The 27,960-nt window shown below is 42.0% G+C and overlaps 3 protein-coding genes across 5 annotated transcripts in view; 2 read left to right on the forward strand and 1 right to left on the reverse strand.

The window, feature by feature from the left end:
* On the forward strand, positions 1–22,458 carry nedd9 (neural precursor cell expressed, developmentally down-regulated 9). Its single transcript, XM_077590580.1, has 7 exons — positions 1–217; positions 9,962–10,303; positions 18,383–18,481; positions 19,033–19,188; positions 19,751–20,917; positions 21,067–21,156; positions 21,653–22,458. Exons 1-7 carry the CDS (start codon positions 206–208, stop codon positions 22,199–22,201), a joined length of 2,415 nt encoding a protein of 804 aa, XP_077446706.1. The 5' UTR covers positions 1–205; the 3' UTR covers positions 22,202–22,458.
* The window catches only part of LOC144067368 (uncharacterized), a 155,556-nt gene that overhangs the window by 103,597 nt on the left and 23,999 nt on the right, over positions 1–27,960 (forward strand). The window lies entirely within an intron of this gene.
* smim13 (small integral membrane protein 13) lies at positions 5,879–27,711 on the reverse strand. 3 transcript variants are annotated; one of them, XM_077590581.1, is made up of 6 exons: positions 26,395–26,418; positions 25,046–25,161; positions 24,871–24,979; positions 17,522–17,615; positions 13,454–13,545; positions 5,879–6,004 (listed from the first exon to the last, which is right to left on the reverse strand). In XM_077590581.1, exons 2-6 carry the CDS (start codon positions 25,156–25,158, stop codon positions 5,945–5,947), a joined length of 468 nt encoding a protein of 155 aa, XP_077446707.1. In that variant the 5' UTR covers positions 25,159–25,161; positions 26,395–26,418; the 3' UTR covers positions 5,879–5,944. The 3 variants fall into 3 exon arrangements, 2 of the variants coding, with proteins under 2 accessions (XP_077446707.1, XP_077446708.1); XR_013297833.1 differs by lacking the exon at positions 5,879–6,004 and adding an exon at positions 27,349–27,711 and having other exon boundaries at positions 13,463–13,545; positions 25,054–25,161; positions 26,395–26,606; XM_077590582.1 differs by lacking the exons at positions 5,879–6,004; positions 13,454–13,545; positions 17,522–17,615; positions 24,871–24,979; positions 25,046–25,161 and adding an exon at positions 27,349–27,709 and having other exon boundaries at positions 25,836–26,606.

The following is a 27,960-nucleotide window of genomic DNA, read 5'->3' on the forward strand; positions in this document are numbered from 1 at the left end:
TCGTCAGAGTCGCAGAGGAGGCGCGGTGAAGTGCAGCCTTTCAGTCCGGTTATCGGGGCGCTGTAGTCGGCGACTTTTCTATCTCGGCGGCTCCGGATGGCTGCCTAACTAGCAAGCAAGCAAGCCCCCTTCTTTCCCATGCGATCCATGCGATAAAACGCGGATATTTCTCATCAGATTTGGAATCTTCGCCAGGAGCAGCATCATGAAATATAAAGTAAGTGACTGTGGAGAAAAAAAAACGGAGCCTGGGGTGTCTTAAACTGGGTTGCGGTGACGGAAGAATGGCTGCAGGCGATGAACAACTTTTACGCCGGCTTCCAACTTCTGCAGGAAAATGCTTCGAATCCGAGTGAAATCGTCGTGTGGGATTGAAAAAATATGCCTGTCACGTAGTCTTGTTGGACGTTTTGCTGGATACGTGACTTGTCTTTTTTTCCCAATCACGTCGCCGCTATTTTCAACAGCAGGGGCGTAACAGGGAGGAAAATGGTACTTGCTTCTCTGGGCAAATCCCCCCCATCCCCGACCCTCCACAAACCTTGATATTTAGCACTACTTACTACAGTATCTTATGACACTACCGATTTTCAACCATTTAAGGGAAAGAGGTCACCACTGTGGACAGCTATTCAAAATTTGACTTTAAAAAAATGTTTTTAAAAATGTAAAATTAAAAAATATATAATTGTATTTAAAAATATATATATATTAAAAATAAATGATCCTCAATGTCACTGTATTATAAAAAATATCATAAATCAAAACACTAAATAAATTTTAAATCAATGAAATTATTTTTGTCTGCCATTGACAAGAATGGACGTCCAATTCTTTTAAAAAAGGAAGGTTGTCTCTGAAGTACAACGCTTGAAGCAGTGAGTCACTATAGAACATTCGTTGCATTGGACTTCTACTAACTTATTTAAATTTTGCCATTTAGTAAAGTGAGTTCCCCATAATAGATGAACATATTTAACAAAAAAGCAGATCTGATTAAAAAAGATCCCCTTTCTATTATACTCAAGATTTCATCAGTGTTTTACAATATCACATTTAAAAGCTCAAAGTTCAGCGACACTCCTTCTCCAATCATTGCCAATTTTCTAAGGAATTGTTTGTTACGCCTATAAAATAATCATGTGGTCCATTTAGGCCATCACAAATGATTATTTGGATTGTCCACTAATCAGAATTAGTATTTTGAATTGTGTTTTTACTGTATTATTACTCGGGAGTAAACATTTTTAGATGAAAACACAAAAAAAACTGTTGAGAAAGTATTAACAATGAATACTATGTAACAATATGATTAGTCTGCTGGTCTACACAAGAATAGATAAAAGGATTTTACGTTTTGCAATAATGAGGTCATATAGGTGCTTTGAATTTGACTGCTTAGGCAGAAGTCTGCTCTCTCAGTCAAATGGATTGAACCTCTATTACCGTCATTGGCAACTGATAACTTAAACTCTTTTTGGGGTCTGTATTATACATGTAATTTAACCATTTCATGCTTTAATTGTGATTAAAAAACAGGGCACAGATTGAACTCAGTGCTAGAGATCAATCCATTTTGACCCAGTCATAATGGATTGGACGTCTAGTGTCCTCAATGATTGATGATAAGGCAAAAAAAAATTAAGTCAAAACTAAAAAAAAAAAAACTGAAAAGGGAGGCTGTGAAATTCTCATTGTCTGAAATACAATAATACTATAAAGTAGACCCCGCCCCCTCGCATAGTATTTAACTCTTTGGATGCGTTTGATAACGTAGTCAAAATGGATTGAACGTCTACTCCAGTCATTGGCACTGAAAACACCAGTTGTACTTTGCAAAGTCCGACTCGGGTTCGATGACCCGAACGGTACGTTCGCTTGGCACAAAAGCCGGCGTTTTTCTGCGGTCTCATTCGCCGCTGGTCTTCATTAGATGAGCTCACGGGCTCGCCGCGCTCTCCTCGGAATCCATGTGAAACGGTCGGGATGATTCAGAGGCTTTCAAGGACGGGGGGGGGGGGGCTGCGCCTTTGCGGCTAGTTTTCTCAACTCGCTGTTTGTCAAGTTGCTTAGCGTTGGGCCCATTCCGTCTTTTGGGGCCCGTCGTGCTTGCCGACTGACTCATCGCTCTGTTAAATATATGCTGTGATCTTTGCAAGGGAACATTTATGAATCGGGTGGTGAGACGCAGGAAGGAAATGGACATAGTGTGATAGTTGGCTAACGCGAAATGGTAGCCGCATTTTTTTCTGTTTGTCTTTGAAGATAGCGAGGCCGTTCCTTGAAATGGCGACCAAGGGCGTTGAGTTACTCAACAACTAACAGCAACGTGCTTTTATTTGGACTAGGCATCGAATCGAGAGGTTTGTTTTAAAGGACGAGACCACTCGATGAAAATCAGTTAATTTTCAAGCTCCTGTCTATGCTAGCCAATCCATTAGGAGCACTGATTGGTAGAAAAAGGTATCAGCGTGTTTTTTTTTTTCAACACAAGACAGGACGAATGCCCTTTCTCGACCAAACTCGATTACCAAGGCAAAAGCAATCTCGTACATCTTTTGGACGACATTCCCGAGCGAGCGCGGCGTCCTGGAATGTTCTCATTCTCCCATGAAGCTCCTTCACCCTCTGTCGTAGCATCCCCCTCCCCCCATCGCCAAACACTTTGCCCTTTGGTCGCCCCCCACAACTTCCTCTCCTTTTCATTTGCCGCAGCCCCTTTTCAACATCGGGGATTCTCCTCCCACTCGCAACAATGTCTGCTTCGCCCTCCTCCGGCTCCCTTCTACCCTTGGACCGGTGCCTGGAAGCTGAACCCGTAAAAAAAAAAAAAATTGAAACACTAGGAAAAACCATACGTTCTGGCCATCTAATCGCTGCGTTTGCAAAACTATTTCAGCAACTGTGACATCAGCTGTAGAAGAGGCACGGGTGGAATTTTTCCACCCCAACGTTACTGAACTGGGGAAAGTAGCACAGGTGTGGCGCTCTATCGAAATCCGCCGAGGTCACTAGAGATCAGAGAGCGTGCGTATGGCTCCGCGGAAGGGATTTAGATGTATTAACTCGCTGGCTGCTGTTGAAGTTGGTAGATGAAGCCGAGTTGTGGGGAAAAATCGACTATTTTTACATTGACATCCGAATCATAATCGGTTTAAGAGGCTTTTTAATGGTGTGTACTGTCGCTTTAAAAACAAGCTGGCTGTGCACAAGGCTCTATTCTATTTCTACGTTCGACTTTTTGGGTGGTAAAAGAATGCCAATAATTTTCAGGGTCATCCTTCAAGATGGTGAACCCCTTGTGACCCCCCCCCCCTCTACCCCGGGGGACGTTGACCCCTCATGGTGAGAAGACGGAAGTGGGACAGCTGAGAAAAGTTATTAATACCAGCGCAAAAGTTATTTTGTGCTTTGAAATCGGCAAAGTGGCGTTTTAGCAACAATGGCTTGGGTTTTAAAAGTCCTTGGCTGTCCCTGTTTTTAATCCTCTTTTTAGGGGGGTCAGAAGGAGTTTTGGGGGCATGTTCCTCCCTTGGCAATCTTAGTCTAGCGTAAAATTGCAAAGACAGTGCAGTGAATTTCTATCTCATTGCCAATTCCTCTATGCAAAACCATCCAATGTGGCCCTGCAGTGATATAATGAAGATGATTTTGGATCTTGGCTCCTCCCTCCCTGAAGGGATTAGTGGGTGTCTCCAGGGTCTCACGAGATGCACCCATTTGGCATTTGGCCTTGCCGCAATGCTACTTCTGGCAATGCGAATAAATCCGGGGTGAGCTTTCGCCACAAAATCTCTTTCAGTCAACAAAGACCTGAAAACATCCGTGAGTTCTCACTTGAGGAACAATGTCACTCTTGCTGCTTTGAAAACTCTTCAGAGTCCAAAAATGTCTTGGCCACGCTGTTCGAGATGCGTACGCAGCAGTTCTTCAGTTTCACGGAAAAAGAAGTGCTTTTAAACCGTGGCTTGGACTCATCATGACATAGTTTGGGCTTAAAAATTCCCATAAACGATAAGGCCAGTGGGTCCTGAGTGTCCTGGTTCGCTTGAAGTTCTGTTGGAGACGGGAAGTCCTGCAGGCTAGGGAGTTTTGACGGTGGGGTCATGTCAAGATAACTAGTGGTTCATGTGACAGTAAAGATATAAAATGAACGGAATAGGTTGAGAGGATTTGAAGGAGCATTTCTTTTAACTACGAGGTTTCACAATCACTTCCTGTGAGGTAATAAAACCTCAAGCGTTACAATCACAGCCAGCCTGCCCACCTAGTATTCGTAGTAATTTGGCTTTCTGACAAAAGTGGCTTAAGTTTGTAAGCAAATGACATCACTCCAGTGTTAGTAGTCGAATGTTAACTCGTTAGTTGCTATGGGTGGTGATAGACATCCAATTCATGTCAACTGCTGAGCAGATGCATGGAAGGGGGAAAACGTTTCATTACTGGTGCCCAGACATTTTGGGTGAAAAGGGGAAAACAGGCTGAGGTGGAAATAAACACAACAAATGTGTAAGGTGTAACCACTGTTAATCGTGACTTTAGATGAAAAAGCTTTCACTATTGTCCCTGCTATTTGCATGGGTGGAAAAGGGAAAATAAGATGGTGGGTGAGAGAGAGAAAAAAACAAAAAATAAACGTCTTTATCTTGTGACGGTAGTACTATTAACAAATAATGAATTTGAAACTAAAAGCTTTCACTATCGGCGATTTGGTTTCTTAATCGGAAAAGGGAAAACAAGAGGGTGGACGAGGGAAAAAATGTAATGTTTTACATTCTAAAAGTGTAAGCACCTACACTGAGTTTGTATTCAAATGTTTTTGCTCTTTGAGCAAAAGGGAAAATAAGCGAAAGGCTTTCACTATCGGTGCAATGATTCCTTAGGTGGAAAAGGGAAAGCAAAAGAATCGATGAGGTGAAACAAAAAAACAATTGCTGACGGCCCTCTCAGTCAAAATGCATCGGACGTCTATCCCCGACAACGGCAGCCGACGAAATGAGATTGTTTGAAGGCGACGGCCTTACTGTACAAAAATAGATAAGCTCATCTAAGTTACGTCTGCCTGAAATGTCATCTAAGTTTGTCTACAGTCAGTCAATGGCAGTAATCACCAGTCTGGAATGAGCTATTGATTTATCATCGACTCTTTCAAAGCACATCACCGCTGTGGGACTATTCGAACTTTAATTACAAGTTTGCACATAAAGCTTCCCTGTCTACCAAGCGGGGAGGTTAGATAATATTTAATTCCGTTGGCGTCGGACATTGATGTTGTGTTTTCCGTCCCTGGTACATACGTATGTAATTATCGCAGCCACTGGCAGAGGTTACAAAGAGGCTGTAATCGGGGGTAAACCTTCCTGAAAAAGGTCCAACGTGAAGAAATGACTGCGTACGCGGAACCGCTTCCCATGAGTCTTTCCTACCCAGAACCCTTCACACGGCCCATTTATTTGAACTGGCTTTCACCCGCGGCAGAGGAACGACTGGTAAAAGTCATCAGGTCCTCATTATAGTCATTACCATAATTATTTTCTATATATAACCATGCCAAACCAGGCCACAAGGAGTGTACTGCTTTTCCTATTCCGCAACGTTAAGGTGGTGTATTGTCACAAATGGAGTGGCTCAAGTTTTGGAGTGTTTATTTGTTGGGGAAAAAAAGGGGGATTTTCAGCATTTGGGAGCTATTTACGATCCACCCTAAAGGGCTCGATCCTCACGCGGAGTCGGTTGGCTGCCAGCAAAAGGTGGAGTTTTTTTCAACGGGCCGTGAAGTTACATAAGGCCTGTTTTATTTTGGGATTGGTCAGTGAGTGACTGAGAGGTTTACACAGTCTAGAGGCCAGACGTCCATGGAAAAAAAGCATGCGTGAGTCACTTCTGTCTGTGTGCGTAGAAAGGGGGTTTTAAAGGGGCCCAGACAGCTGGATCTTTAGGTTGTCTATAGTGATCCAGGTGCAGATCGGGACGGTTTCGCTTTTGCGATGCTGCGTGTAAAGTTCTGCTGGGGAAAACATGCCAGAACAGATGTTGGCAAAAGGGACAGCAAAGGAAGACTCGGTCTTAAAATTGCAAGAATCCACTTTTTTTACTAGCAGAGTCAATGATATATCCTCATGTATTTTAACAGGGAGGGCTGGTAGTCAATGATCGGGTTCTCTTGCCATTGAAGGGGATTCATTTAGACTAGAATAACATTGCGAGGGGGGAAAAATGCAACAACAATAAAAAATAGTGTTGGTTTAAATGATGATTGACTGGTTATGCAATGAAAACTAAGCAAAACATTTGAGCTTTTTTTCCCCCACCAAAAAAACCCATTAAAAATCAATTGGGTTCAAATGACATGGTCGTCAATCACCGTCAACAGCAGCCAAAAATTACATACAATAAAAAAATAAACATGTCTACCTTGTGTGGATTCACTCACTAAACGGTGAACCCAGCTAAAACCGCATTGGACATAATTTGCTATCGATGCCTGCTAAATAGTTCACTTAAATGATTCAACTCAAAACCATCTGCTATTTTTAGCGCTCACAATGTGGTACCCATGAAGTTCACTTTGAAGAAGTTTCCCACACGTAGCCCCTTTTTTTTTTTAGCTCGTGGGGGCTTGAGCCGCATTGTCATTTTCTTCAGGGAGCCGTAAGACGACTCACCCCGCCAGTGACCTTTAAATGATAACTTCCTCGAAGTGAACACTCATAGGTGGGCGTGGCAGAAAGGGGCCCTTCCCTCCCTCACCATGCAAATGGCAAACACGTGTGTTTACAGCGAAGATCGATGGTGTCGTGACCAATCGGTGTTTGCGTCAGACGCGTGACGTGGCGCTTGCTTAATAGTCAGTTTTATCTGCCCGCTCGACTCGAGCAAACGAGCAAACATGGCGAGGAGAACGCGTCAGTGGGACACGCGTGATGGTTATATTTTACAAAGGAGTTCTTTATGGAAATGGCCACGGCTGGTTTTATTGCCTTTCCCTTGCTGCTCATTTGCATGTAATGCTTTTAGTTCGGGTCTGAGATTGAATCAAAACCTGGGTGGCAAACGTTCCCTGGGTGAAGGTGCAATATAAATAGTCATTATTCCGGGCGCTGATAATGATGAATGTGTTTGTTTTTTCCAAGCGGCGGTTGACTGCGAGGTTTTGCTTATCATAACAATGTATTATTTAACGGCCGCGTTATTGCTCAACGTGTAATTGCATTCCGTTTTATATTATTATATTATGCGCCTATAAAGAACCAGGAGGGATGAAATGTATTCAATACATGGTTAAATGTGTCATGTATTTTTAAAGTAGTTTCAATAAATGTATATGTTTCAATGTATTTATTTCAGTTGGATTTTTACCTTCTATTCATTTATTTCAATATTTGTTGATTGATTTGAATTGTTTACTTAAATATTTATTTCAATATTTTTTCATTTATTTCGGTTTCTCTGTTTTTATATCTGTGCTTAAAATTTCACTTATACTTTTATTGAATTCAATATGCATTTATGTCCATTTGTATTTTTTACATTTATTTCAGCATTTATCCATTCACATTACTTTCATTATTGAAACATTCATTTCCTACTTCCATTCACTTTCAATTTTATTTCGCTTTTATTTCGTTTTTATTTTGTTTTTTGCCAAATTGTATTTCTCTATAATCATCTTCCAAAACTACCATAATCAGTATTTTAGAATTTTTTTTAAATACCATGCCAAGCAGGAGAACCTCAGTTCCATTTATACCAATTAAAAAAGCGCCTGGTGGCTGAGGTAAACAAAACAGTCAAATTGATGTATGCGTTAATCTGCTCTGGGGCTTGTGATGTGATTAGGTTTGCAATAATGTATTGCCTCGGTTGACTCCGCCTCTCATGCCGCAATACACTTTATTAACTCATTCATTGCCGTGGACGGCCATACACGTCCCATTCCATTTTGACTGGGATACGGCTAAAAACATTAGCGATTCCTTTCCTTTCTCTGCCATCAAATTACCCAAAGTGACAATCCCGCGACCCCCGAGGTCACGATCGAACATGAGGAGGGCCGAGTGGGCGGTCCTTGCGGGTGCGTCGGGTGTTGCCCGCTAATGGTGCTGACGGTGCACTTAGACAATAGCTGGAGCGGCGGCGGCCTGAAGTCCAGAGAGAGATAACGAACGGCGTTAACGAGACAAGAGGCTTTCACGTGGGAACCTTTAAAGCTAACTTCCTGTTTCTCACGTGGGCAATAAAAGCTTGATAACAAGCGAGGGAATGCGTTGTCGCCGTGCGGTTGTCGTAAAGGGGAAACAAAATGGCGTGTTCGGGGACAAAAAGCCTGTTGATCAATTATTCAATCGATAAGTGGATCATTAGTTCGGCCCAAATGAGTTTGTTATTGACATTTTTGGCAATTTGTGTTTAATTCTTTATAGGGCAAGTGCCTATTTTTGGTCTTTAAAAAAACGTCGCTTTATAAAGATGTAACATTTGAGGCGTGTAGACATTTTAGAACATTTCTATAAGAAAAATATATATCTATTAAGTCATTGGCTGACATTGACAGTGATAGACGTCCAATTCATTATGACTGGGCGGATTAACAGCTACCCAGTCAAATTTGATCTTTTTTAAAATATTATTTAAAAAACATGTTTTAGATTTCAGTATAGTAAGACAATTCTTAGGTACTAATTGATTATTTTTGTTAAACGTACATTAAGGAATCAAAGGCTCCATAATTTAAGTGTTTTTATGAATATTTTTTTCATTATAAATGAATAAATGGAATCATTGCAGTTTTCTTTAAGATATTATATATACTCAAAAACAAAACAAAAATTCAGTCATTCCCCCTATTTAAACTTTTTATGTCAGGCTCAAATAGAAGTAAATAGGAAAATATTTACTATAAAGTCATTTCCAAAACGTCCAATTTACTTTGAGTGGGCGAATGAACTCATGTCCTAAACTTAACGGATTGGACATCTAGTGACATCAAAGGTTAATGCAAAAGACCTGTTTGGCTGAAATGAACCGTAAAAGTGCAAAAAAAATGTATATTTGTGTTCTTAACGGCCCCTAACATTTCTTTAACATGCCTCATTCGTGCAGAGCTTATTCTTTCCAGGCATTTCAGGGATAATGACGCATTTAACACTGCAATTAGTTGCAAATGTCTTCCTAAAAAAAACGGTAGCGGCAGCAGCACAGTTTGGGGCATCTGCTATCGCCCAAATCGGCCTGTTAGACTCATTATACCTTGACCCCCGCTGGCCAGAACACGTGAGCGAGGGGTGTTGTTTGGGGGGGCAACCTGAGAAAATCCTGTCAAGTTCAGAGTTGTTTGAAAGACATCTGGCCAAGAGCTGCGGGCAAATGCCATCTGCACGCTCATTTTAAGTGGGCTTCAAGTTCAGCCGCGTGTCAGTCTTACCAACAATGCCTCGAAGGAAGAATTTCAACATCTACAAATGGTCATGATAATGACGTTGAATTTTCTTTGAAACATTCTGCTATGGAGGCGGCTCGGTGGGGGAGTGGTTAACGCTTCGGCCTCACAGTTCTGGGGTCTTGGGTTCAAATCCAGCGTGTGGAGTTTGCATGTTCTTCCCGGGCTTGTGTGGGTTTCCTCCGGGTACTCCGGTTTCCTCCCACATTCCAATGGCATGCATAGTAGGCTGGTTGGACACTCTAAATTGCCTCTAGGTATGAGTTTGAGCATTGTCCATCTCCTGGTGTCATGCGATTGGCTTATCACCGATTCAGGGTGTCCGTCGCCTTGTACCCCAAAGTCAGCTGGGATGGGCTCCAGCACCCCCTGCTACCCTTTTGAGGATGAAGTGGTTCAAAAGAATGAATGAATATTCTGCTTTGCAAACCAGGGAGTAGTTCACTTCATCGTATATTAGCATTTAGCTAACACGTTTTCCGAAATCTCATCTAGACGCACATTTTTTTTGTTCTCCTGCAGAACCAAATGGCCAAAGCCTTGTACGACAACATGCCCGAGTCCCCGGAGGAGCTGGCCTTCCGGAAAGGGGACATCCTGACGGTGATCGAACAGAACACGGGCGGCCTGGAGGGCTGGTGGCTCTGCTCGCTGCACGGGCGGCAAGGCATCGCCCCCGGCAACCGCCTCAAGCTACTCATCGGCAAGTTCGAGGCCCAGTCGCCGGCCGGCCAGTCCCCCCAGCAGAGCTCGTACCGCAGTCCGGCTTCTCTGCAGCAGTGCGTTTACCAGGTGCCTTCTGGGCAAGATGTCTATCAGGTGCCGCCTAGGAGTGCGCTGTCTGCTGATAACACGCCGAGCAAGGTGAGATTTTATCATGATTTTTCATGAAACTCAGTCAACGTGGGGGGTGTTTGCCACTGTAAAGTAGCTTCTGGTGTTTTTTATGAATATTTTTTTGAAAAATCAATAATCATTTAAAATGAATAAATAGAATAATTGCATTTTCTTGAAGCTATTTTTGAATCAAACCCCCCCAAAAAATATTCTGTCATTTTCCCTATTTAAACTTTTTATGTTAGTTTCAAAGAATTAAAAAAATATATTCTGTCATTTTCCCTATTTAAACTTTTTATGTTAATTTCAAATAATCAAAAACTCCCCAAAAATACTCATTTATTTTCCGTATTTAAACTTTTTATGTTAGTTTCAAATAATCAAAAAACATAAAAAATACTCATTTATTTTCCCTATTTAAACTTTTTATGTTAGTTTCAAGTAATCAAAAACGGAAAAAAATACTCAGTCATTTTCCCTATTTAAACTTTTTATGTTAGTTTCAAATAATCAAAAACAAAAACAAAATTAGCCAAGCAGGTCTTTGACCTTAACCTTTGATGTCACCTGAATTGGATGCCCATCGCCGTCAAGGGCACTCAAACACCGCTAGCCAAATTAGCATTTGCTACGCGCGCCTACGTAATATTTACCCAAGCGCGTGACGTCTTCTCAGTAGTTTTTGCACTCCCTTGCAGACCTGGATGATTTTCTCGCCTGTACGTGAACAAAATGTTCCCACGCGCAGAAAAAGACATTGCGACGCTTTGTTTTTGCAATCGGGTATTTTTTCGAGGAGCCCTTGCTAAATGATACACTGTAAAAAAAAAAAATCAAAAAGCGTTCAGACGCAGCAATAAAACAACTGTAACTACAGTGCCCGAACGCTAACCCGTCAATTCAGTCCAGGGAAAGCAAACTATTTTTAACGCGGCTGCGCTCCGCCAAAAACTGGCTTTGTGCAGTTTTTGCTTTTCCCCTCAGTGCGCCGATTCCTCGGGCCTCTGCGGCTTAAAGCGGCTTTGCTCTCCACAATGCCAAACGGGAGCCTTCGCACAAAAACACTACCCTGCTCTGCGGTTAACCGCCAGGGTGGACACACCCCGTACGTATTTGTCACGGCGAAATGTCGGGAGTTGAGCCCGATTGTGTAAATGTCCCACAGGCCGCGCCCGCCGTATGATAAAGCCCACGTTAAAGCCTCTTGGGATCGACCCCAGATCATTTCTCACACTTTTAGAGCATTCTTAACTGGTGAATCTTTGCTTGGCATGGCGGTCGCTCCCCCAAATTGCTTTTTCCACTGCGATGTTATTCATTTTCAAGCCATATTTCCACAAAGCGCTACGCTCTGGTTGGCTAAGGCATGTTTTGGAACATTAAAGCGGGATCGAAATATATGTATTTCTAGGCGGGGATAGTGAGAGTTGAAAATAGAGGCACTACATCGTCACATTGACAACTTAATGACGGGTGGTTTTTAACATCAATTTGGAATGGTCAACTCACTCAGGCGGTTTGAATTGAAAGGGTTGTATTGTATAATACAATATAAGTACAATACAATACATAATAACAGTATAATACAATCCTAGTTATAAATACATTTAATTGATATTTGATGGGGAATAAAAACAAATGATTTTTTGGTTCACCATTTTATGAGCATGCGCGTGAAAATAAAAAAAAGTCTTAACAAATCTTTTTTAACATTTTCTGTTAATTATCAATGCCACCCCTCCCAGTCAAAATGAATTGGACATCTAACACTATCAATGGCACTAAAAAAATAGCATTCACAGACAGCCTCGCTTCAAAAAAATCATTTTTTTTACATTTTCTGTTAATTATCAATGCCACCCCTCCCAGTCAAAATGAATTGGACATCTAACACTATCAATGGCACTAAAAAAATAGCATTCACAGACAGCCTCGCTTCAAAAAAATCATTTTTTTTACATTTTCTGTAAATTATCAATGCCACCCCTCCCAGTCAAAACGGATTGGACATCTAACCAACAATTGCACACACAAAAATGAGCATTCACAGACAGCCTCGCTTTTAAAAAAATCATTTTTTTCTTGAATACATTCCGTTGTATAGATTTTTACTGTATAATTTTGTATATATATATATATATAAATAAAATATTTACCTAAATTATAACCTTGGCAGTGAACGAATGAAACAATATTTTGTGCGCCTTGAAGGATCAGTCGAAATCTGCAAAATTGTCTGCCGCTCTATTTCCGATTTTATTGCAAAGTCAAATGCTAAAGGTCAATCCAAGGCGTGCGCTGGCGATAAAAGGATATCTGGACTCAGCTGCCACATGCAGATGGCAGCCAGGTCTCAGCGGAAAACCTAGTGACCTTTTTCACAGGTACGCCGGGCTGTCGTAATTGCATTTTTGTAAATATTTACCGGCTCGGATGAGGTCGCTGCTTTTTCGCGGTTGCCGTGACATCACGAAAAAAACCTCCCCGGGGCGAGCGAACAAACATTTGATAGTCTCCGAGGATTCTTTCACAAGGGAGGTAGAGCAAACTGCGTGACTCGAGCGGGGATTAGGTTTGGAGTGGCGCCAAGAGGCGAAAATGATACGGCGCTAATGCTAACGCCGAGTGAGTCACGGAAACACACACACACACAAACGGTTGTTTGGCGGGCTTGGACTTTGGCAGGTAGAACATTTTAAGGTTAATTTGAGAGCTGTCGTTATAGTTTACAACTGCTTCATGACGAGATGTAAATATTAGATTTTACGAACTGCGCTCGCAGCACATTTTCACGATGCCTCATCCAGAATTTTAACTTCTACAGGTTTCATTAGGTGAAATGTAAGACTTTTTACAACTTTTTTAAGACCTCTTGGAAACACATGTCAATTCTAAGAGCAAATTTCAGAAAAAGTTTCATAAAATCTCTCAAACAGTGCACCACGATCTGAAATTCAACACATTTAAGGGAAAACGGATCAAATTCAATTCTTTCAAGTAAGTAAAATATGTATACATACTTAAGATCTTTTCAGACCACTTAGAGAATTTAATACCAATTTTAGGTCAAATTTTACAGCTAACCTAAAAAATTAATTATTACTGCTTTGTCATTATTGTGATTTTTTTTCTCCTTAATCCAGAACAATTTAAAATGTAAAAAAATATGAGTCCTACCTGCTGACCTGTCCTCATCATACTTGGACACTTTTTTGTTCTCATTGGCTGTCGACTGTGCAGGACATCCAAAAAAAATTGAGTCATAAAATCTGCAAAAATTTAGAGAAAAAATACTTTTAAAGGCATGTATATACACTTCTTCAACCATACGCCCCCCACTGCAGTATAGTTCGTTAACATGGTCAAAATTACATAGTGCTGTACGATAAAATAAAAGTATATAAATAAGGCAATTGAAAATAGCCACACATGTAATCCACTAGCAATATGAATTAATTTATTATCAATGTTCCTATGATAACTTTATATACAGCTGTCTTAAAAGTCAAAACCATTAGTCACAATGTACATATCTTTAAAATTGACCAAAAATATGCTGCTTCTGTCTACACTGGATAGATTTAGGTTGCAGCACTACTTGGTGCCTTCACCATTTGTGGCAATTAATATCAAATATTTTTATTTTGGCACATTGTTTTTATAATATAGCACATTTGGGATAGATTTTTTTCCAAACTCTTTAAAGTAATGGACTAAATCTATCCAAATTAAAGCTTTGGCATGATTATGAAGCACCATGTTAGTACCAAGAAGTCATCGTATCATATCATACTTGCCCTTTGACTTTATTGACACACCATCTAGCCCATAAAATTTTACTGACATAAAGAAGGTGACAAGGACAATTCTGGAAACTATCAATTTTGAGTTCTCAGAGAAATGACCTCAGTTCTAAGTTAGTAGCGGGTGGAAATTTAAAGTGCTAGCACAGGGAGTGTCTCATCTCCCATGAATCACTCTCTAAAAAACATCTCTAAAACATCGATCCTGCTGTCTGCACCGCTCAAAAAAAGCCATTAACGCAAGTAATTATTTGATCCGCACGCCGCATCGCCGCTTCTCAATCTGGAGGAACATTAAAAGATGACACCCGGCGTTTTGTTTTTGCGGAAAACGCCAGTGCGCGTCGTAATTCCCCGGAGAAGGCGGCAGATTAGCGAAGAATTTGATTAGAAATGCCAACATTGTGATGCGCCACATGTGGTCTGAAGTGGTAGACACACAGGTCAAATCCTTGAATTACCCAAGTATTTCCTGTCATCCCATCTTTGCTTTATGACTCATTTATGACGGGGCACTGCTCTAAACCTTCAAGGAGCAAAGTCCTCTCGGTATGCTAACCCCACGGCAGATTAGTCCTTTTTTTGTTGTTGTTCTCGTTGCTGATTTCTGAGCTTTCTGCACTCGGCGATTCATCACCGCGGCAACAATGGCGAGCGTCGGAGCACTCCAGGAAGACATAATTCACCTTCGTACGGGTGAAATCGTCATAAGCCAACCGTTTATTATACCTGGCGTAGCATTATCGAGAATTAGGTTTATGATGAATTAGTTTTGTCTAAAGTAGACAACAAACGCTCCCCGTTTAAACGGATTGGACGTCTGAGAGTTAACGACGTAAACATTAAAACAAAAATTAAGTACGTTGAAGGCTTTCAGGGTACGACACAGCGAATGGAGGAAATGCCCATATAAGGAGCAGGGTTTTCGGCAGCAGGAAGTGAGGAATGAATAGGCCGTCTGGTAGGCGTAGATAAGACGCCCGCCTGCGGTCTTTGAACTCTGAACCCAAGGCGTCTTTGAACAGCATGACCTCAGAGTTTGCGTCACCGGGGAATGAAACGGATCCACAGTGGAAGCACAAAGGCGGGTTTCAAACGTCACGTGGCGAGGGTCAGGCGAGGCAAAAACCGGAGGGACGGCGCCAAACCCAGTGAGCGTTTATACGCCGAAGCCACATGAAGAGAAAATAGCCGGTTTGGCAAATGGATCTGAAATGCGATGAAGTTAAAATGGACGACGGTTGGTTCCGAGAGCAAAAGTTGGACTCGGGAATCGCCGATTTGAGTTGAAGGGAGAAATTGATTTGGATTAGCCAAAGCGGGGCGATTTTAATCATGTTTTTGCGAGTTTCTTGTTGCTCAGTTATCTTAAAGATTAACAATTTGTAAAACCCATCTCATTTTGGAGCAATATCGTAGCGATCTCTCACCAAAATGACGTCATCGGTATCGGGGAGTACTGAGAAATACTAGATTTTGGTCGCTAAATGGATAAAGAACATCTATTCATGTGAATTTAAATGAGTTTGTCACTAGTAGAGGTCTATTTTAACCAGCAACCAAATGTTTTCAGATCGTATGATTCATTTTTCGATGTGCGATTTCATCATCACGGAATTTGATTTCGGTCTTGATAAGTGCGTCACATGCAAATGAATTCGCTCCTCGGGGTTTGATTGTGCATTGTTAGGAATCCAGACAAGGCGCTGTTGTTTTCCAATGACGTCTCCCTGTTGGACACCGGCACCGTCGGTCCGTTTTTTTTTTCCAACAGCTTGCCAAATAGTACGAGTTGAGTTGGGCTTTTACGGTGGGAGAATTCCTTTTTCGGTCTGCTGTTGATGAATCAAAATCTATTATGGGGAAGTGAGAGCTCATTTCTTAAACGTATGAATGGTCCTGCGGTTCCCGTCGGTGTAATAGAAGTCGAGAAATGACAACATGGCTCGCATCGGGGTGGCTTTGACCTCCGACTCGCCTTGGTTTTTCTTCTGTTTTTGTTTTCATATTGGCAGCCATTTTAAGAGTCTGTTCTGAATCGGGATGGACGCAAAACAGGAAAAAGTCAGCCTCAAGTAGGGCTTCTTGTATTTTTTTATTGACTTCATCGCGGTCAATAAATGGCCATATTTACGTGCCATTTGCAATCAGACGATCGCTGCCATTCCCTTCCACTCAAAAAGACATGGACGTCTACCACCGTCATTGGCAGAGAATGAGTTAAAAATAACACGTGGTAAAAAACTAGACTCCATTTGGGAAAAAAAAGCCAATTTAAGACTTGTCACCAAAAAACACCTCATTTTTAAACCAACTTTTGAGATTTATGCAAAAACAAATTGCGTTTTTTTAAATGTTATTTTATTGCTAGTAAGTTAACAGAAATTTTAAATATTATTTTTCTACAAGTACACCCTCATTTAAAGTAGCAGTGGTCAGGATGAGATTTGACAGACAATGTCGTCATTTCTAAATATTTGGAGTATTTTCCGATCCCCTGGCATTCCGCGTTCGCATTCCTTTCCAGCTAAGATTGACCGAGCTACTTTAGGCCAGCCTGCCGTCTCTGCTTACATGCGTCGTCGGCTGTCTATTTATTCCTCCCGGGCGTCCGCTTCAGTCGCAGCTTTTTGGCTGGCCGCACGCATGGACAGGTATGCTAGCCGTGAACACCTTAAATCACCCCCAGCGCCTCGGAATGGGATTGATTGGAACCATATGAAGTTCACGTTGAATGGCATTCCTTTCCATACTGAGCAATGCGCTCCTATTTTCCATTCCTCCCCTCTCCTGTTGACTTTTTTTTTCATAAATCTCTTTAACAGAGCTGTCCCCCCGCTTTCCCTGAAATGTTAATCCTATTTTTTTGGCGCAGGCTGAGCTTTTTCTTCATTATCAGAGATGGTATTTCAGGAGTAAAGTCTACTTTTTGATGACTAGGGGTCTCAAACTCACCGTTTTCGCCGGCTGCTTTGTTGTGGTTGTTTACTTTGGAGAGGCAATGTGCCTGTTGCCACGATTAATCGACTAATTGGCAAATAATTGATGATCATATGGGTCTATTTTAATGGTCGATTCTTTTTTTATAAATTTAATTTTTTATTTAGATTTTTTAAATGGGTGGTGTGGACTAAGAATTGTTTTTTAATTTCTTAAATGATTTTTTAACTGTATATTATTATTTTTAAATTAAAAAAACATGGAAGACCACTAGCTACTCTCTAAATATATTTTATTAACAACTCACTATTTCCCTTATTTTTAAGGTTAAAAAAAGAAAACAATATATTCTATGACTTCTGTAGTCTGCGATTCTTAAGTTTACCTCTCATTTTAGCAAAAAAAAAAATGCTCAAGATTGAAGTGGGTCACACAAAACGCCTAAAGTGTCAAACAACCCTGAGACCCGAGAATGTGTCGAATTCGAACCCCGGTGACGAACCTTGTGGGTGGGGGTGGAAAAAAAGCCCTTCTTTTCCCAGAGAAGGACATTTGCAGAATTCCTCTGTCTGGTTGACACACACAGCTCCACGGCGCTGGGGGGAGGGAAGTGGAAAGAACGGGATTAGGAGGTGTGGAAGGACTGATCGGCGCTAACGGGAAAGCGGGTCGAAACGCAGAGACGGAACGGAGAGAGGCATGAAAAAAAAATGAAAAAAAGAAATGTCACTGTTTCCAGAGAAGCCGGCTAAAAAAGATTTGTTACCCGAGCGGTAATCATGTCATTATGCTCCAAGACTGTCTGCGGCCTAGCGCTAAATAGTTGGCTTGATTCATGCGTAGCGGCGAAGATTTGAAAATAACTAAGTAGCGTTTACGAGCAGAAGACCTCAACTCTGAGTCAGGGAGACATATCTTTGATTTTGATTTTTTTTGGCAATCAAAATGGCATATTTTGGTCATCCTTTGGCGTGTTTAGCCTAAAAGGACTAATTGTGTAAATTGTCTTCGGTTGAGTAAAAATCCTGTACAATTTGGTTGTATTTAACTTTGATTATGTTTACGATTACTCTATTAAAATTGGATGTATTCAGATAACTTTGTATTCAGTCTAGTTTCATCAAGCAGTCAAAAAAAAGCCCACAAAGAATAGATTTTGAGATCATTATTCAAGAAGTTTTTTTTTTTAATTTAGGGACATTTTGAGGGTTTCATAAATTTTAACAACATTTATGTTATTCCAGGACTGGAAATGAGAATCTCGCCAAATCAGATGCTCATAAGTTGTTGGGGCTGTAAACCGGGTGCCATTTTTAGACCGTGGCTCTCAATGTTTGCTCTTTGCCCTTCTGTGCTTGGACAGGTGGTGACCCCCACCCGGGTGGGACAGACCTACACCTACAGCCCAGGTCAGCACCATCAGCAGGACCTCTACGATGTCCCACCCAGTCGTTCACAAGGAGTAGGTCTTTTATTTTTTGCTTTATTTTATTACATTAGAGCTATATTTTATATATGGTTACATTTTGGTGAGGGCCGTTACATATGCTGACTAATGCTGGTGCAATTATGATGTTATATAATTGATCTTAAAATGATGGATGATGATTGGTATTTGTAATCTCAAACATTTGTTTAACTTAAAAATAAGGAGTGTTTTTTTAAAATATTTTCTTCTTATTTAAAGAATTTTTAATTTCTTTTTAATTCAATAATAAGCAAAAGATTATTTTTATCCAATTAGCAAAAACTGAAAAAAATGTCAATTTTTTAATTTAAAAAAGTAGGTCAATATTCGTTCTCTCTTAAAAAATAGATGAAATATTATCAATAAAATCTATAAAAATAGTTAATTATTGTAAAGAATAAGTAAACATTCTATTTGTATAGTTTACATTTTGTCAACATTTTGGCATAGGAAAAAAGTAAATATTAGCTAATTTCTATAGTACTCAAATGACACAAATTTTGAGATTCTGGTCGACGCTTCACTTTTCACTTTACTTTTCGCAGGTGTACGACGTCCCCCCGGGTCAAATGTTATCCTCGCCGTACGGCGGTCATCACGGTGCCGCGGGCAACCAAGATATCTACGACGTGCCCCCGTCTCAAGCCGATCTCAGGACGCAAGGACAAGACATTTACGACGTCCCGCCTTCTTCCCAAGCGGTGAGAAACGGCACTTTAGTACGTTTAGCAAGCAAACCCACCTCAAGCATGATTTGAATTATCGCTATAATTCACGCCGTTTGTCACAATTGGCGAGGATGCATTAATAATACGCTAAATGTCACACTTGTGGCATTTTTTGTGGTCACGCTGAATAGAAGCTTGGCCTGCCAGCAGAGTTGAACTAAAGCTCCATGAGTGCAGTTTCAAGCGCTCGTGAGAAAACCATTTTTGCTGGCAGATGTCCAAACGTTTGTTTCTTATAAGCAGAAATAAAATGGAATGTCGCTCGTTCCCAGTTCAAATGGTTTTGACATCTGTCAATGTCCGTGACATAAAAATTAAATATTAAGACTATACAAAAAATAATGAGCAAATCCTTTTCAAACATTTGCTCCCAAAATGGTGATAACTTCTCATAAATCATCACACTTGAAATAATGACAAAATTCACATGCATTCAATTGACTTTTTTTTTTAAATTCAAAATTAACAAATGCCAATGATTTTAGTAAAGCGGGAAAGCTATATAAGAATCAAACAAGCGGTGTTTGACCTTCAGGTGTACTCGGTCCCACCCTGCCGAGCCAACCCCGCCCCTCAAGAAGGCACCTACGACTTCCCCCAACCCCTGAAACAGATGCAAGAAGGTATCTACGACGTCCCCCCGCCCGCCCTGGTGAGAAGCAGCCCCGACCCCCACTCGGTGTACGACATCCCCCCCAGCTCGGAACCGGCCAACCGGCACCGCAACAGCAACGAGGGGATCTACGACGTCCCGCCGACGGCGCTCCTCTCGGGCGGCGCCGTCTCCCCCGGCGACGTCTACGACGTCCCGCGGGGGGCGCAGCTGCCCCGGCGCAGAAGCTCCCCCTCCGAACGGGACAAGGGGGTGTACGACGTCCCCGCCGCCGACTCCCGAGGCGTGGCCGACGTCACCGACGGCGTCAACCGCCTGTCCTTTTCGAGCACGGGAAGCACGCGGAGCAGCATGTCCACGTCGTCCTCGTCCACGGGGACCGGCTCGGAGGGCCGACTGGCTTTGGACGTGGACGCGGCCCTCCAGAGGTTGCACCGGCTCCAGCAAGGGGTGGAGCTCTCGGTGGGGGCTTTGCATTCTATGGCGGCGTCCCCGCATTGGAGGACTTTTCCCTTCGTGGAGCGCCACGCCAACGACGTCCGCGCGGTTCTGGACAGAGTCCGCACAGGCCTGGGGGACTTTATCCTGTTCGGAAAAGGGGCGGCGGCCAACGCCACGGCGCTTTCCGATTCGGCGCTACACGGCAAGCTGAGGCGGCAGCTGTGCCGTTTGGAGGACTCGCAGCAGATCCTACTGCAGATCTACCAAGCGTTGGAGAACAACGGTTGGTCGCCCAACGCTCTGGCGTCCTGCGGCGCCGGCAAGCACCACAACAAAAGCGACGAACTGGACCGATTCGTCATGGTCTCCAGAAGCGTGCCGGACGACGCCAAGCAGCTGGCGTCCACGATAGGGAACGGCGCCGAGCTGCTGTTCCGACGCTCGCACGCCGACGGGTCATTCTCCGGCGGGAGCACGCCCGACGACAACGCCGGCCACGGGCCCACTTCGGCCCCCTCGGACGCCGACAACTACGGGGTGCCCAGCAAGCCTTTCCCGGTGCCGTCCGCCCAGGACAAAGACAACATGAACCACAGCGAGAAGTGCGTCAAAAGCTGGATGGAAGACTACGACTACGTCCATCTCCAGGTGCGTTTAGAACATTATTGTCGACTTACGGGTTCCATTTCCGACGCCAGACAGACAATCTATTTAACCTGGGGAGATCTAACAAGTGGAGATTCCAAAATTGCCGATTTCCACTCCAATTATGTTAAGCTCTCGTTCTTGTCCTCCAGGGCAAAGAAGACTTTGAACGTCAGCAGAAGGAGTTACTGGAGAAGGAAAACATAATCAAGCAAAACCAAGCTCAGTTGGGCCAGGAGCAGGTGAGTCCACATAACCAACGTCAACCTCAACAAAAGGGGTGTACATGTATTTTCAAATATTTGAATGCAAAAAGTCCTATTTGCATACCTGTCAACCTCTGCCGATAACTGCCCTCATAAATGATTATGATTCCCCTTACAAACCCCCAAAAAACCTTACAAACACCGTACGACTCGTACGGTGTTTGTAAGTTTTTTTGGGGGTTTGTAAGGGGAATCATAATCATTTATAAGGGCAGTTATCGGCAGAGGTTGACAGGTATGAACCTTTCCAAATGAGCTGCCCTCTCACTCCTAGGAAGTTCATCTTGTCCTTTGTCAACTTCTACAACTACTTGCTTTTCACCACTAGGAGATGCAAAATCTCAACAAAGCCTATTAAATTGACCATTAAATCTTGCACCTCAGCCTGGAATTAAAAAGTCAAAATATCATTGGATCTATAGTTGGAATAACACACGACGCCGACTAACGTCACCGTTGCGCTTGTTTCCAGATCCAGCAGTTCAAGAAGCTAGAGCAAGAGGTCATCAAACCGGTGGAGAACGACATCTCCCGATGGACGCCTCACCAACCCTCGGGCCGGACCGGCGGCCCCCACGCGGAGACCCCGGCGCCCCCGTCGGCCGCGTCCCGCGCGTGCCCGCGGGACCGCCAGCTTCTGGGTTTCTACTCGGAGCAGTGCGAGCAGCACTTTGTCACGCTCCTCGGCGCCGTGGACGCCTTCTTTGGCTGCGTGAGCTCCGGCCAGCCGCCGCGCATCTTTGTGGCGCACGGCAAATTCGTCATCCTCAGCGCGCACAAACTGGTGTTCATCGGGGACACTTTGTCCCGGCAGGCCGCCGCCCCCGAGGTGGCCAACCGGGTGATGAACTCTAGCAACGTGCTATGTGACTTGCTAAAAACGGTAGTGGCCGCCACCAAGACGGCGGCGCTCAACTACCCCAACACGGCCGCCGTCCAGGAGATGGTGGACCGGGTCACGGATCTTTCGCATCACGCGCAACAGTTTAAAGAACAGTTGGTTCAAATGGCCAAATGGTGATTTTCATTTTTTTTTTTTAAAGGCTGTGTTGTGTAAATATTTGCTCTATTTTTGTGTAGTTTTACGTGGACATTTTTCATAACATTCCAGCCGTATCGTACATAAAGCACCTTATGTTGGTTTCACCCGTAGACTGTTGTTGACATGTCATACTGCTGGATGTAACAGTAGATCCTAAACTATGTTTAATATCCTTGTGTGTATGTGAGACGTGGGGCTCTGCAGATTAAGTAAAGATTTGTTCATAACCAAGACAAGTGGCTTTTACTTACTATTTTAAAACGTTTTTTAAAAAAGTGACAATAACTGCTTAGGTTAAAAAAATAAATAAATTTGAAAAAATGGTTAACTAGGGTCCTCACTTAACTACTACTACTGTTAATGAATATTTGAAGCGTTTTAATTTATTTTTATTTTATTTTTTTGTCAATACTATTTTGAAGTCTGTAAAAGGGAGCCAAAAAGTTAAGTCAACTTTTATTTGGATCGGGCTATCTGCTAATTCTATTCTGATATCGGAAGTAAGCTACATATGAATGTATTCTCATACCTGTCAACCTCTGCCGATAACTGCCCTTATAAATGATTATGATTCCCCTTACAAACCCCCCAAAAACCTTACAAACACCGTACGACTCGCACGGTGTTTGTAAGGTTTTTGGGGGGTTTGTAAGGGGAGTCATAATCATTTATAAGGGCAGCTATCGGCAGAGGTTGACAGGTATGTATTCTCCCAAATTAAACGGTTATTCAGACAACATCAGCTACCACAAATGAGCCTGAATCATGACTGAATCACGGCGTATAGTCAGATTCTGTTCAAACACGAGCCACAAATGTTCAAATCCTGTCAAAAACATGTCCTAAAGGGGCTTCTATTGACTATTTCACATCATCTAGCCAAGATGCCGCCTTACCTTGCGTGTACTACATTTTTTCTTCCCTGTCAAATCCTCATCAAAATAAGCTATTCCTGGCTTCTACTCTAAATATAGCCAATCACTTTCATCAAAGACGTCACAATTTCTCTCCAAAGAGAGCGTACAGGACTCATTCCTCAGCGTCCCTGCTGAACATTGAATGTGACAGAGGCGAACGAGGACATGATGTGTTTTGTACGCCTCCTCTGAGCCGTGAGGGACATTTTTCCCCCAAATGCCAAAACGCATTTGGTCCACTTCCGACAAAGACCCTCTTTGCCTTCTTTCTCCGGCTTAGTGTAATAACTAGCTGACACGGACACATCCTTTTCTCCTCCACGTCTTGGCTAATCCCACTAAATTCTTTCATTAGCGCCCAAGTGAAATAGAGTGTCTCCCCAAAGAGGGTCTGCGCCATAGATAGATAAAGAATAGCTGAGCGTAATCACACAGCGAGAAGCCTCGCACCCCCTTCGGCAGCCGATTGCAAAATCTCATTAAAGCCCTTTTCGGCTCACGCACAGGCTGGCACGGCATGCCAGGCAATTTGTTTTTATTATCTAGCGCATTCCTGTTCGCGCTCTCCGGGGAGACCACCAGAACAAGGAATTTGCCAATGCAATCACTTTTGAAAAGACGAGAGTAAAGGCTGGGGAAATGGCGCTTTTATTGTGGAGGGGGAATTAAGGTTGCTAGCATAGCAAAGAGTCACAACAGCGTGCCGAGTGGCACGGTGACCAGAGTTCAGTTTTCCGATGATTGCTTTGCTCGTAAAAATGTCATCCCAGAAGCGACGCGAAAGAGAGAGAGAAAAACACGCAGACCACCCTCCCTCCTGTCCCCCGGTGACGAATTTTATCTGCACTCGAGATGGAATCTTTGACAAAGGCACAAATTGCGACGCTTTCGAAATGAGACGACGCTGTCACGGACTGCAAAACAAGCATAATGAAAATCTGATTGTAGTCTTATTGTCCTTTACCCTAATTAACCCTCTAAAGGGCCCTCCTTTCAATACTGAGAAATGGGAAAAACTACCATTTTAGACTGTATAAAAAGATTGTATCTATGTTTTATTCATTTGAATTGAATTAATCGAGTTTTTTATTAATATTTTAAGTGGTTATAAACTATAAAATTACAATAGTGTCCTGGCTTTCATATGTTTGGACGTCTCAAAATGTTAATATTGTGACCTACATTACCCACAAATATGAAATTATGGCTAAAAAAAATAGTATTTAGGGGGAAAAAAAAGTAAAAAGATGATTTTGGTTTAAAAAAAAACATTTGAAAATTGTGGGGGTTAAAAATATTACTCCCTTTAATTTACTATATTTTAAAAAAATGTTTTAATGTTTTAATTTTTGCATATCTTTAAAATTATGGCTAAATGTTTTTTTTTAATCCTAAAATAAAAAAAAATGGGAAAAAAGTACAAAAAAGATTATTTTAGGTTTTTTTTAATTGAAAATTTTAGGGGGGATTTACAAAAACACTTTTAAATGTTCTATATTTTCAAAAAAAAGCATTTTGATGTTTTTTATATTTTAAATTTGTTTGTACACTTTCCTTTGCTTTTATTTTGTATGATGTCCTTTCTCTAACTAACTGGGCAACACACAACGGAGTCAATCTGAGTTCTGTTTGAATCAATAGTTATTTTTATCCTGGCAGCTTTAAGACAATCCACGCCGGGTTCCGTACTTGAGTGTGTCATTAAGAGCTCCAGACCAAAACACCACATACCTGGCACTGTGTCGTACCGCAGTTACACAACTCGGCAAGGTGCTGCAAAACCACAGCAATGCAGCGTTTCGCTCCATCGCCGGCTGTCAGCTGCAGTCGTGTCGACGCTCTGCGGGAGAGCAAAGAGAGATGGAAATTTGCACGTGGAAAAAAGACACCAGCGAAGAAGCATCACCTGCTCACCTCGTCTGCTGAAAGAGTGGCGTGGCGGGCCTTCACGGGGCGGGCAGTAGAGGCAGTGAAAAGAACTGGAGAGTGGATGTCATTTCCGTGGTTTACCACAATCATTTCCTGAAAAGTATTTGCAGAATATGAAATTACAGCTTCTCAAAAGCACAAAAGAGCTATCATTTTATATATTTAAAAGGGGCGGGGGCAGCTGCAGGTTTTGGGAACGTGCGGACAGATTATTTGGGAAGAAAATGGACATTTACAAGTGGATTTTGCTGCATATGGTTAAAATATAACATTTGCTCTGGCTTTAAATGGAGCATATTTACAAGTTTTGGGTTGTCATTTTACTATGCTAACAGGTTGGTTATTCATCTTTTTGTACCTTCAACGGGGATAGACAGATTTTAAGTTGGAAAGAGTGGTCAAATTTGTAACTAGTATATTTAAATAGTGTCTTTACTTACGATTTTAAGGCAATTTTAAGGGTGCGGTTTATATGTGGAGGGCTTATACGCGAGAAAAAACGGTAATATGGTGAAAAAGAAGCCCTCTGTTTTAGTACTAAGAATTTTAGTACTAAACCTGAAGGAGTGGCAAAGTAGTATTTTTTGCCTTATGCTGCCACCTGGTGTTTATCATCTTACACCCAGTTGGCATGTTGACGTTCATAACGGCAGTTGTTTACTGAATTGGTTTTATTACGTAATATGATTTTGTAAAAAAGAATGTTTTAAATGTGTAAGTATTATTTCAGGCTAAAAGGAGAGAAATAGAGGGAAAAAAACAAACAATTGAATTATGTGGACTTTAATATAAAAACTTCAACAGGACTGACGTCAACGCATTTGGTTTGAATCACCAGAATTCAACTCAATTTCTGCCATTGATGGCGACAGACGCCCAAATGTTTGGGACGTCTATCGTCATCAATGCAGGAATTTTCAGCGGATGGCATTAATGTCAACAATTCCTTGTAGTGGACGCCATCTTGACAGGATGAAAGTGTTTTCAGTAGACTGGTTTGGACCTCTTGGATGTCAGATTTCATGGATAGCAGCATCAAAACCAGACAACCTTTGTCAGTTTTTGTAAAATTCTCTACAAGTGTACATCTTGGTTTTTTTTAGGTTGTTTTTTTAAGAAATATAAACCATTTTAAACTTCTGTACTTAAGCTCCATTTCATCTCATCCACCAGGTCAGTCTATCAAAACAACAACATTCCTTTCCTTGCACTTTAAAAACAATTTCCACTTTTAAAAAAATACTAGTTGACATTTAAAAATGGATGGCGCAGAAAATACAGTCCCCAAGTCAGTATCGGTCAGGAAATTTAGTGTAAGTTGCGTACGTGGTGTATGGTCGTCTACAAGGTGCTCTCCGGGAAGGTGACTCTTTGGCGTTGGGTCCTGGGACGGTTGCGAGCCGGGCCGTCGCCGGCGCCTTCGTATGCGCTTTCGGGTTGGGACGGTGGGGTTTGCGCTCGGGGGGCCGCCGCGTCACCGAGAAGCTCGCGCAGGAACTTGAACTTGGACAAGAAGAGTTGCCAGACTACGTACCAACCTGATCAAAGACGGATGACATAACAAAGTTAAAGCAGTCTTTTCTAATGACAATTTTGTTGTTTCATCTCGTTTATTTTAGTATCATTTTTTCGCCAGTGGAATAAAATACATTGACATCGATAGAGGCCCAATCCAATAGGAAGGGCTGGCATGTCATGTAAATGTTGTTTCATATTAAAATATTACACAAACACGAGTTTTCATTTTTCTTGAAATGATTATTTTGGGTTCGTTTTAGCATCAAGTTTTTGTCACTTTTTACCACCTGCGACCAATAAATGGTTGAAAGATGACTAGTAAAAGCCAGCTATGCCATTTGCTATCAATGGCAGTAAAAGGGTTGATTACAATAGCTTTAGAATTTCTTAAATCAATTATTTTAATTGAGGAATATGTTTTTCATTTCTAGTTTGTTCGTGTAAAAAATTACCTTGGTAACACTATGACGTCATATAGAGCGGCGACATGAAAGTGTCGACAGGTGCACAACTGATTAATTGCAGTGCAATTGTTACATTTGGAGAAATTAAACTGGGGAAATGACTTATTAACGTTTAAGAACAACATATTACATAGTAACTGACCCACTTTAAATAAGAGACTCTCGGTCGACATTTGAGGCTGGTAAACTACCCGAACACCACTTCAAAGTGAACCGATACTCATCCAAAATGTATCCCTACTGTAAGTCAACGTGTTATGAAAATTGAACATGAAAATAGTCGTTATTCCAAACTTACCGCACAACATGAAGATAAGAACACAAACCAGCGTGGCTACAATGACCAGCAAAGCAAGGCCAACACTTTGCCACATTTTGGCGTCGACGAAGCGGCGTCTCGGTTAGCTCGTGGCAGAAGACCGAAAGTCACTATTAGCTAACATAAGACGACTAAAATTAGCCAGCTGCTTGATCAGCGAAGAGTAGAAATTACAAGCGCTGTTGAAAAACTTGTCAAGGCAATAAAGGCTAGTTTATAGTAAACGGGTGCATCATTTTATGGCGCTACATCGCTGCTAAATATCTCCCTAACGCTAGCTAGCTCTTTAATGACTTGAAAGCGAGACCGAAACTGCGTCAGCCGAACTGACTTCTGGGTGATGTAGTTTCTCCAACCAAAACAACTTGCCCGGAAGTCCCTATTTAGCCCCGAAAAGCCATGATATTTCCTTTTAATTTCATCTGCAATAATTAAGTTAAGTGTTAAAATGTTAGGAATTTATACATACGCCAAATACTCACATATAGAAACTTGCCAAAATGTATTTAGACGCTGTCATGGACCTTGTTGACTAATGTTAGCATTGCATTGTATACTTTAAGGAAAAATGCTTATGGAAGTCTGAAAAGT

Source organism: Stigmatopora argus, chromosome 21 (genome assembly GCF_051989625.1).
Source record: "Stigmatopora argus isolate UIUO_Sarg chromosome 21, RoL_Sarg_1.0, whole genome shotgun sequence".
Taxonomy (NCBI): Eukaryota; Metazoa; Chordata; class Actinopteri; order Syngnathiformes; family Syngnathidae; genus Stigmatopora; species Stigmatopora argus.

Bases quoted from the DNA above. Each gene is read 5' to 3' on its own strand.
- nedd9 (XM_077590580.1), top strand. The intron at 18,482-19,032 runs GTAGGTCTTTTA...TACTTTTCGCAG, and splicing joins CACCCAGTCGTTCACAAGGA to GTGTACGACGTCCCCCCGGG. The intron at 20,918-21,066 runs GTGCGTTTAGAA...CTTGTCCTCCAG, and splicing joins ACGACTACGTCCATCTCCAG to GGCAAAGAAGACTTTGAACG.
- smim13 (XM_077590581.1), bottom strand. From the start codon at position 25,158: ATGATTGTGGTAAACCACGGAAATGACATCCACTCTCCAGTTCTTTTC. The intron at 24,980-25,045 runs GTGATGCTTCTT...GCTCTCCCGCAG, and splicing joins TCAGCAGACGAGGTGAGCAG to AGCGTCGACACGACTGCAGC. The intron at 13,546-17,521 runs GTTCGTCACCGG...AAATTTTTGCAG, and splicing joins TTTCCACCCCCACCCACAAG to ATTTTATGACTCAATTTTTT.